The following is a 10,533-nucleotide window of genomic DNA, read 5'->3' on the forward strand; positions in this document are numbered from 1 at the left end:
AACTTGCGAAAGTGTAATGGTGGTTGCATCAAGAATTTGGTCATGCTCATTATTCCTCGTGAATCACCCTGTATTTGATTCATCTAGATGCAATTCCAATGTAATATGTTGAAAATCTGTTTGAAATTTTATGGGTGAGGTTGTAGTAAAGTGGCTCTTGACGTCTCTGGAATTTTACTCGATTAAATAATTCGCAATGTCTCGTTTTGATTAAATTTTCGTCTCGTCGCTGTATCAAGTTTTTTTAAATTCGTTTTAGAGTCGAGGAAATATCATCGCGTCGCGACAAAGAAAAGACCGGAGCTACTAAACTTACAAAATAAAGTTCCTAACAAATGGACATCGTTAGCTGGAATGCAAGCTTACATTATTAGCTTTGTTACGAACAAGGCTTGTTCGAGGAAACAAAAGCGCGACAATGATACAATAAAAGTAAAAGCGAGCAACTTAAGGTATTTAATAAAAATAATTACGCACTAGTTAATTTGAATACAATTCAGACGGAGGCTCTTCAATAGAAAGATAAGGAAAATGAGTGGAAGAAAGACTCAATCACTCTCAGTGACAAAAAATTTAAAATATACCATAATTAAAATTCCTACTTCTGAGTGAGTGGAGTTTCGGAGTATAAACTCACAAAGTGCAAAACTTGGTTGATTTTCTTCGGTTAATTACCGATTATCTGTTTATTTCTCGTTTGCATTTCTCGGTTGTACCTCGCAGTCCTCCCGTGTGAAGAGATGTTCTCAAGAAGACTCGTGCACACATAGCGAAATTTGTAGTCTGTTGATTTTGTATTAGTTCAGCGCTCCGTTAAAATGTCTTCAGGCTCTAGTTATGTAATGAAGTGCTGTGAATGAATAATGCATTTAAAGTAACATCAAAAGATTTTTCCTGTAGTTCAGCTATAGCCTAATTATTCCATTAGCGATTCAAGATAATACGTAGAAAGAGTCGAGTTTAATCTATTTAAACCTTTAAATTTGATTAAAATTTTTTGTTTCGTTCACTAGTCGGCGCTGACAACATTAATGCACTTTAAAACGCATAAATTTATTAATTCGTTGTAAATTACAATCAAATTGTGTGACACGCTACAATTTATCGACATTTATCGTGCGAGTTAATGAAGACATAAACTCTTGATGTGATACCGAATGCAAGGCGAATTTCCCTCGGGAAACCGCTACATGTCTGAAAGTTAAGGTGTCTCTGTCGATCTGGGCCTTCACTACGACACTGGTGCTGTTAATATAAATGTATTGTGTCAGCACATCCTTCCCCTGTCACATACGCTCACGACTAATGCCTTAATCCGGATTATTTCATAAATTATAAACCGAGAAGAAAATCACAAAATTCGATCATTTATAAGATCAACACCTCCGCGTTGTGTAATAACACGATTTTATTCACTCCGACTTGATGAAAGGAAATTAAATTCGAAGCCGCCTAGCATTTAGGATTTCTCACGTAAAAGTATAAATAATAATTCGTTTAATTGAATTTGTTCGCTACGCTCGTAGGCGAGCGCCGTCGTCATATCAACGCTTCAATTTCCGTTTTTAGGCCATTTAAAAAAATTAATTTTATATAAACGATAAGGCAAATAGAACAATCATTCTAAACAAAATACGCTCTTTGTAATAAAGGTTAAAATACAGATCATACTCTGACAACAAAGAGCTTTCAAGCGCGTGATCATGAGATATAAAGCACTCGTATCTATTGGTATGTTATTGTGATCAAAGTATAGTATATGTAATTCACTTTTTTAAAAATCTGTTTCAAAAATATTTGCTTTTAATAGTGCTTTTGATTTACATTTTGCGGAACATGTAAAACATAGCGACAGGCGTTGAAAAACCCGTGTAAATAAAATAATTTATCAAATTATGTAAATTCCAATGTTGTGTTAACTGTTTGCATAATTCTTGTTTGTGGTAAACTGCGTTGCAATATATACTTTACAAATATTTCACTAAAGCAAAGTATTAACATTAATCTACGAGTATTATACTTATTTATTTCCTGCTTCGATTCCCATTGAGAAAACTGTAATGGTTCATGTTGCGCCCTGACAGGAATCTTTCATTCCTGACGCTAATATTCCACCGTCACAAAAGCCTTTATTATTAAAAATTCGCATAATAAAATATTGCAGTGTTTGAGGAGTGATAGAAAATTTCTTCGATCGTTCTTAGAAATTTCCAGGTAGTGGAGATATCAATGGTTCGTTCGCGTGCGAAAAACGTATCAAAACGAGTCGAATTAATCCGAAAACATTGTTGCACATAATATACATCTCGCCGATAAAAGTTTAGAACGACCCCTTAATTAATTCACTAATCTCCATAAGGTTGGAGGTAAGACTCAGGGTTGGCAATACAATGCCGCTTTCCGGAATGTGTCGCTTCCGGTTTTACCGCAGAATTTTAATCCAGATTGGGACAAAGGTGAAACCGACATAATTCTGGTGCATACGTTGCAACTTTTTCACTGCAGAATTTAATCCACGAAAGCTCATCGTCGACTACCAAATCAAGACGTAATTGTTGTTGTTGCCGAGTTAGTATCACACAAATGCTTCATATTTTACAGTGGCTAATTGAATTTTCCAGGAGATATTCATTCGAGGCGGTTTATGTTTTCAATGAGATTAAAATAACGCCTTTGTCGACAACTTTTCTTATTACGGGAAACAAAGAACACTTGCAGATTGAATGATAATAATTGGAAATAATAGCTGAATTAAATAATTGCAATTTCTGATTAAATTAGCCGCCTTCGCACGAATTTTTATTTCTCAAAGCTCTTTTATATTCTACAAGTAGAAGACTTGGCTCGGCAAATTTAAAATTAAAATTAAGATTCATCAACTTTTTTACTATAATTCGATTTTTTTTGTTTTTTTAAATGAAAGTAGTATATTTTTTTCACTACTAGTATTATTTAGTTTGCCGAGAGGTTGTGAAGTTGTTTTTCTCTCCTAGTAGCCAATAATCATTTTCATTATCGACCAAGGGCTATAATGTATTAGAGATAGGTAAATGCCGATGTTGGAGGGTATTACATGGATACAAATATTTCTAGAATATTATTATTGAAAACTATTACCATCACAAGTACTAACAGAAGTATTTCGAGATGAAATTAATGCAAAATGAAATAAAAAAACTTTCTTCATTAAAAAAACAGAATAACCACAACTCAATAATGCTTCTGTTTATGTCAAAATTGTCAAAACAACAAATGCGTTTATTTCTTGTTAAATGCTATCGGTAGTGAGGCAAATTCGCAAATTTTAACACTTTTTCTTTTTTTTTGCAGTTTTTTTGTTATTTTTACAAATATTTCATATTACGAAGTTAGAAAATTCCTTTAATAGTTGCAGAAGTACAAAAATGACACAACCTCATTTTTATGATAAGACTAAAGTACTTCCAAATTAAGTTAATAATTCAGGTAATTAATTAATTACTGTAGGTAATACTGAATTAACAAAAATAGTAGTTATGAATTACATGTTACGTCTGAAGCAACATGTTCATTAAGTAGGGTTATATTTTTCAACGTTGTATCTCTGAGTAATAAATGTGCTAGTAGTGAAAAAAATGTTATATAAAACACAGAAAAAAAGATTTTTATAGCCTTGCTTTTATTATTTCTTTCGATGCTATACTCGGCTATAAAAAATCTCTTCTTTACCTTGTGATATAATATACTATTATGTTATTATAAGCACTTTAATAGACTTTTCAATAGTAATTAAAAAATATATAAATAATTGCATATCATTTGAATGTCTTAAAAAATAGATTCAAATGAGCTTTTAATCATCATAATTTGCTGCAATTTCTTATTCGAATTGACTGAATTTGTGCTTGGTGTCTAAATGACAAATCATGCATTGTGTGAAAAACTAGAAGAAGGCCGAAGCCAAGAAAAAAGAGTTAGACAATGTAAGTAGCTGGTAGTAACAAGCCATAAATCATCCTTATCTTGAATTTTTAAAGCCGACTATGTGGAATAAAACGTCTTTGTACTTAGTATTTTTATTCGAAGTTGACACGCAGTTTTATTATAAATAGAATGCACTTCCATACGCTTTTGATAGAATAAAAAAACGCACAAATTTAAAACATCTCCATCCTGTTGTCAGTTCCTTTGTGTGCATTTCCAGATTCTTCACACGTGTTCGAACGTTTTCAGTTACAATTTTCCTTCGAATCTGCCCCTGTCTCTTCTTTTTTTCGCATCGTTCGAATTTCAACGATAAAACCACTCACGTAACTTTTTCCATAGGCGTGCGTCCGCAATTATCGAACCGTTTAGTTTTTTGACATAAATAATCCGGGATCAAGTCGCGCCTAACAATCGCGAAAGCTCCAATAAAAAGTCAATTTTCGACAGAAGAAAACCGCAGGGAAAAGTGTGCATATATCGTTGTCACATTAGTGCGGGACCTACCATTGATTTCCCTGCTTTTAAAATAAGTTTCCAGCTTTCCCAGAGCCTATGTTTTTCCAGAGAGGCTGCTTTAACCAGGATCTTTTAAACTACTTTGAATTGGTATATGGCTCGCTGTGTTAGCACAAATGGAAGAAAATTTCGGCTACTTTACTATAAATGTGTGTTAATTTGAGAAATTGGAAGGTTCTTTGTATCGCTGTTTTGTGTCGTTTTAAAACGTTTCAATTTAAATATGTAAAGCACTCATTAATATTCACATCACAAAATTCCCTTACGTAAAGCCAGGAAAAAAATCGAGGGAAATTAAAAATTGCAGCATCTGTTAAACCACGTTCTTGAATATTTCATTTTCTTAGAGTGGTGGCACTGCTTCGACTAAACAAAGGTACAGATGTAATCCAATTACATTGCCTTGCGAATATTAAAGTTTCAACTCGAAATATATTATTGCAGTTAGTGGTGGCGACGTTGCGATTTTGTTTCGCCATTATTTATTTTAATTTAACGTCAGCACGTGTTTCCTTGATTAAAAAATACACCACTCAACACAAAACACAAAACACAAACTTGATGGTTTTAACAATACTCTTTAATAGATAATAGTAATAAAAGTAACAAATTGCAAAAAAAAACATTGAAAATAAATCATTTTTGCACTGAATACATTGCATAGATAATGCGAGATACTCGACATTTTCTTTAACTATAAAACATGTTCCAGCCGAAAATGTAATCAAAGTTGTCAACATTTTTGGTTTCTTCGTCGTCTTTTACCACATTCGACATACGCCGACATAAAATACGTAGAAACCCTCGTCATAAATCCAACTTTTAAACACCGGCAACTACTATAAACTCTGCAACAACTTTCTAACAATATTTGCACTTGTCTTTCCGCACAAATTTTATTTAATTTTTTTCTTTTTTAGGTCATAAACATTGTCCTAGCTACCATTTTGAGAGCTGCTCTGGAGAAAGAAGAGGAACAATCCCAAACCTACAGAAAATAATAATTAATTTGTCGTAAACGCAAGAAACAAGATAAATGTCCTTTGAAAGATTTTTCATTTTCTTTTCCGGAGTAAATATTTTCATGACACAAAATAAATTCAGTAGCATTTTTACTTGCGTTTACTTTTTTATTCATTCTCTAATTTAATTATTACTGTTTTTTTTATAATTTAGTTTTAGTTTGATATAGTTGTGAGTAATGACCATAGGTAATGACGTAATTATGTAAGGAGTGATGTTTGACGATATTTCATGTGGAAACATCACGAAATAGCTCTGTCATGTATAACAAAGGTAATAAATAATAGTGGTTTTGAGCCTATTTATTATGCGTTGCATTAGAACGTATCTTTGTCATAGTAAACGCATTTATAACATAAACTTAATAAAGTGAAGCACATTAGTCGAAATTTCGCAGCGTAAATCACATTAGAAGTGTAGTGAATTGCGTATCTGGCAAAATTCGCATAAATATTGGCTGTTACATGCGGTTATGGGGTTTCGGAAGCGAATATAATCTACAACGACAACCAAGGGTAGATCGCTTATATCTTGTACAGAGGGTCGTCGAGCAGGAGTGCTCATTTATATCCATGCCTTCAACTGCAGGCCCTATACTCGTATCAAACTTGATACAATTGTATTACAAGCATCGCTTTATAACCCCCTCGTTTTTTCCCCGGTCCAAGTCTCCAAGTTTCATGCATGATCGAGATATAAATTAAAGTTGGTAATTATATCGTGGTCATAAATAATGAGGGTTGTTATAGTTGGAGGCAAACAAGAAGCACAAGTGTTACCTCCTTTAATTGCACCCCTATTTATCCCAAACAAGCTACCAACTTACTCAACTTGGATACAATGGGTATCGACAGACAAGTTACCAGCGGTTGCCTTATCGTCTTTTCGGTTTATTGATAAGGAAACACCCTGTTTATCACGTTGTATAGAAGCGATTAATTTCGACCTCAATTAAGACTTGTTTGTGGCTCGAAATCGAACGACCGTTTTTGGCCGATGGAGGAAGAAGAAAATGTTTGAGATAAGGGATGGAAATGGGAAAATCGAGTTTATGGAGTGAAAGTAAACACGACTAATTCGCGGTTTATGATATGATGCTTAGAGAATCAATAGAGTGGATAAAGGCGAAGACACGTCCATGATTTCTTTATTTATGAGGAAAAAATGGAAGCAAAAATACAAAACATAAAGATTCAGGAGTGAAATATAAAAACTTTGATATTATTTTAAATTTTAGATTGTCTCACATAGAATGACGGTTTAATAAAATGAACTTTTAATAAAGGTTTTTTGAATTAAATTAATTTTGTTAATCATAATTATAAAATAATTTTTGACTCGACAGTTTCCATACACTTTTGAGCTCATTTTTGTATGTGTTTAGGAAAAATAAAAATCTACGATACAAAATGATGTTTTTATTTATGTTATAAAACATTAAAATATAAAAATCTACAGCAAAAACAAGAATCTTAAAAAAACACAAAAACAATAGAGTTTTAATAAATAACCAGAACAATCACAACTCAATTTTTTGTTTAATACATCGAGTGGTTCCCAAACATTCTTTACTCGCGGCGTCTTTTTTTCAGTCAGTTTTTCCTAGCGCTCTATCCTATATACAGGGGTGTCAGAACTCGTGCCCCAAAGAAAAATCTCAAGTAAGATAAGATACCAAAAACTTGGAAAAAATGTTTAAAAAACTTTATCTGCCAAAAAATTTTGACATTTTTACATTTGACATCTTATTTGAACATGTTTTTAATGAATAAGTGATTATAGACACTAATCAGGCTTCCCAGAATAAGTAAAAAATTAATAAATAAATAAAATACTTATAACACCAGAAAAAATATATTAAGTATATCTTAATGAAGAACTCAAATAAATGCATTTTTGAACAAATACCATTTATTATATATTTGTTTACATATGACATATGACACATTTAGAAATCAATGGATGCTTAATTGATTATATTAAATTCGAGCGAGTACAAAGACCGAGTGATTTTTAAAAAATATAAAAACATCAAGTAACAAAGCGAAGAAATAAAAATTGTATACATAATTTAAATAGTAATAATAGTGTAATTATACCGTATGTCCCAGGCAGGCTCGGATATAGGAAATTAAATTGGAAAATTTGCTGGGTTAGCGTTACTAAGAAACGAACTATCAAGTCATTGTTGCCAACAGAGATAGTTCGTTTCTTAGTAACGCTAACCCGGTAAATTCAAATTTCGATTTTTCAAGGGCCGTTTTCGCCCAAATGGAGTTAATTGGAGAATGGATAAAAATGTCGATAAGATAGCCCTTTTCAAGCACTACAAGCCCTATCAATCAGATTTTTGATTTCTGTTACTCCTGCAGCCGGAAAAAAATAAAAACTAATTTCCCATGTTAATTTCCTATATCCAAGCCTGCCTGGGACACCTGGTATATCAAAGAAGAGAAAACAAATTTTATAGCCAAGCCGAATTGATGTTCTAAACTTTTCTTCAATGATAATGTAAAATAAAAACAAATTTAACATATTCATAAAAACTAAAGAGGAAGTTCTTTCATGACCGTGATCTTGCTGCAATGTGATTCAGATGCCAGCTTTAACATTCCGCGACTTACGTAAAAAATCTTAGCTCACAGTTTTACATTTTGGAGCTATAATCTATCCCTGGTAATGTCAAAAAGTGACATCTTAACGTCAACTACGGCCGTCTGTATTAACCATTGTTAATGGTTTTGATTATCTACTAGTAGAAGAGAAAAATCCATTATTGGCTAAGATGAAGAAAAGCAATTTCGAAAGCACCAAACACAACATATAATGATGTCTTCTGAGGCTAGTAGTGAAAAAATAATAAATAAAAGTATCTGAACAATCGGACCGACCTTTTATTTTTTCATCTAAATTTTATTTTCTTCAATTTTTTGATTAATTAGTTCAGAAATTTACTGGGAAATTTATTGCAGTTAACTAGAAGGTTTGGGCGTTTTAGAGTGTTTGAAACTTCTTAATCCGTCACTGTTCCTCACCTGACATTGCTAAATGATAGAAAAATCTGAGTGCTTTCCTCCAATCGAGTTTACTTGATTGAAAAAACTGATTGTTCTAAAAAGCTCGCCTAAATAATAAATAAAATTCTGATTAAAAAAGAAAAAATGCTTTGTCCGTGTCTTGACTCGTATTCGTTTAGATGATGAACTCCGACGTGAGCTATTTCCCAATTTGTGTGCGTAAATTGTGATGGTCCACGGCGGGCTTTCCCGCTCAGGTAGTCTCGTCTCTCGTCTCGGGACACTTAAAAGCCAGAAGGGTCGCGAGAGATTGATGCGAAAAATTCTTTTCTCGAAAGTGGATTCTTTTGCATAGTCGGTAGATCTGGCTGAATCGGTCGTTAAAAAGCTCGTTCCTTAAATATTTAGGGTTAATAATTCGGCGTCGCTCGCTCGTGTGTTTCACTAACTTCCCCTTTCTGATGAGATTCGGGGATTAGGAATAATTTCGCGCGGAAAAATTGGGGGACTTTATTGAATATATATCTCTCGAATTCAGGTCGTTAAGAGCGTAGATGCGGAAGGAGTTTTATTTCAGCATTACTCGGGATCTCAAGAGGCAAGAAGTGGTCGGTGTTATGTGTACTTATGTAAAATGGATTTTGCAAGAACCGCTTAGGTCGGGATTTTTCGAAATGTGCTCATAATCCGTCATATTATGCAGAGTGGAGAACGGTGAGAAAAGACCCGTCAACGTTTCTACTCTTCTGTCTGTTATGCTCGACTTGTTACCTACGAAATTTAATCTCATATTTTGTTTTTTACTCGGAAAATACATTATAAACCGCACTTTTGTCCGGAGAACACCGAACCGAACGTCGCGCGGCTTTACGAGCTATTCCTATACATGAGAATAAAGCACATGCTACTTTTTATAACCGTCTTAAAATTTGTGCGCCTTCAAATACGGCTACTCCAAGAAAAGTCGACATGCTTTTAGCTTTTATTTACTCAATTTCTTCGCAATTTTTATAGCCAACACCAAATAGGATTTTCTATCTAGCTAACTTCTTATACAACAAATATATTGACCTATCACACGAGCCACTAACCAATACACATTCATCATCCCTTGCCGTGCGCAACTCTCCTTAAAAATTGCTTTACACACCAACTTTAATGGAAATTTTAACAACACATTACTTCTTATAATTAAAAATTAGTATTATGAAAATTTTCACCAGCAAAACGTAAAGTACTAAAAAGAAATTATGATACATATTATGATAAACTTCGATAGTCTTAAAGCTACCAGAATTTTTTCCGATAAAGTATTAAATTATCAATAACACAAGAACTATAGTGTTGATCAAAAACAGCTAGTAATTTAAAAGAATCGTGTTATTTTTAACTGTTTCCAATCAATTCGATCGAATTTAATTTTTAATATAATAACTATGTATTTTAGATAGTATAATTTAATTTAACTACCATTTTTGGAAAACCAAGTATACATACAGTGATGGACAGTGAATTTTGTCCACCCAATTTCCCTGACAGATTAAAAGTGTAAATTAGTCTTTAGGTTTTCCTAACCTTGTTTCAGAATTTTGATTAACGTTTGTCATGTTGACAGAATGCTCGATGCTTCTTGCTACTTTTTACTTTGTCCTTTGAAATGGTAGTCCTTGGTATGCCCAAAAGTATAGAGACACGTCTTTGAGACTAAAAAACCTTCTTGTACCAGAGAGATTATTTTTATTTTATTAAACGCACTTACTGCTGGCATGTTCGAATTTGATTAAATTTGACAATACGTATTTGAATGTCAGTTATCATGACAATAAAGCACAGACTACAGTGAATTTTTGTGAATTCACAGAAATTGGGTGGACGAAATTCACTGTCCATCACTGTACATAATACATAAGAATTTTGAATGTTTTTAAAAAAAATGTTGTAAACAACATTTGTAACAAACTTTGTAACGCCTACAGTTTAAAAAAAAATCGCATACACTAGAAAAAACAAA

At 32.9% G+C, this 10,533-nt stretch overlaps 1 protein-coding gene across 1 annotated transcript in view; it reads left to right on the forward strand.

Moving 5' to 3' along the window:
• Positions 1–5,806, forward strand: part of LOC123005602 (tetraspanin-2A) — a 44,578-nt gene extending 38,772 nt beyond the window's left edge. Inside the window, exon 5 of the mRNA XM_044399421.1 lies at positions 5,403–5,806. Coding sequence (XP_044255356.1) covers positions 5,403–5,483 — 81 coding nt within the window. The 3' untranslated portion in view covers positions 5,484–5,806. The remainder of the gene's footprint in view (positions 1–5,402) is intronic.
• Positions 5,807–10,533: the final 4,727 nt, after the last annotated feature.

This window comes from Tribolium madens, unplaced genomic scaffold, assembly GCF_015345945.1.
Source record: "Tribolium madens isolate multiple individuals breed KSU strain unplaced genomic scaffold, Tmad_KSU_1.1 Scaffold_20;HRSCAF=117;Tcas5.2_LG4, whole genome shotgun sequence".
In the NCBI taxonomy this organism is placed as follows: Eukaryota; Metazoa; Arthropoda; class Insecta; order Coleoptera; family Tenebrionidae; genus Tribolium; species Tribolium madens.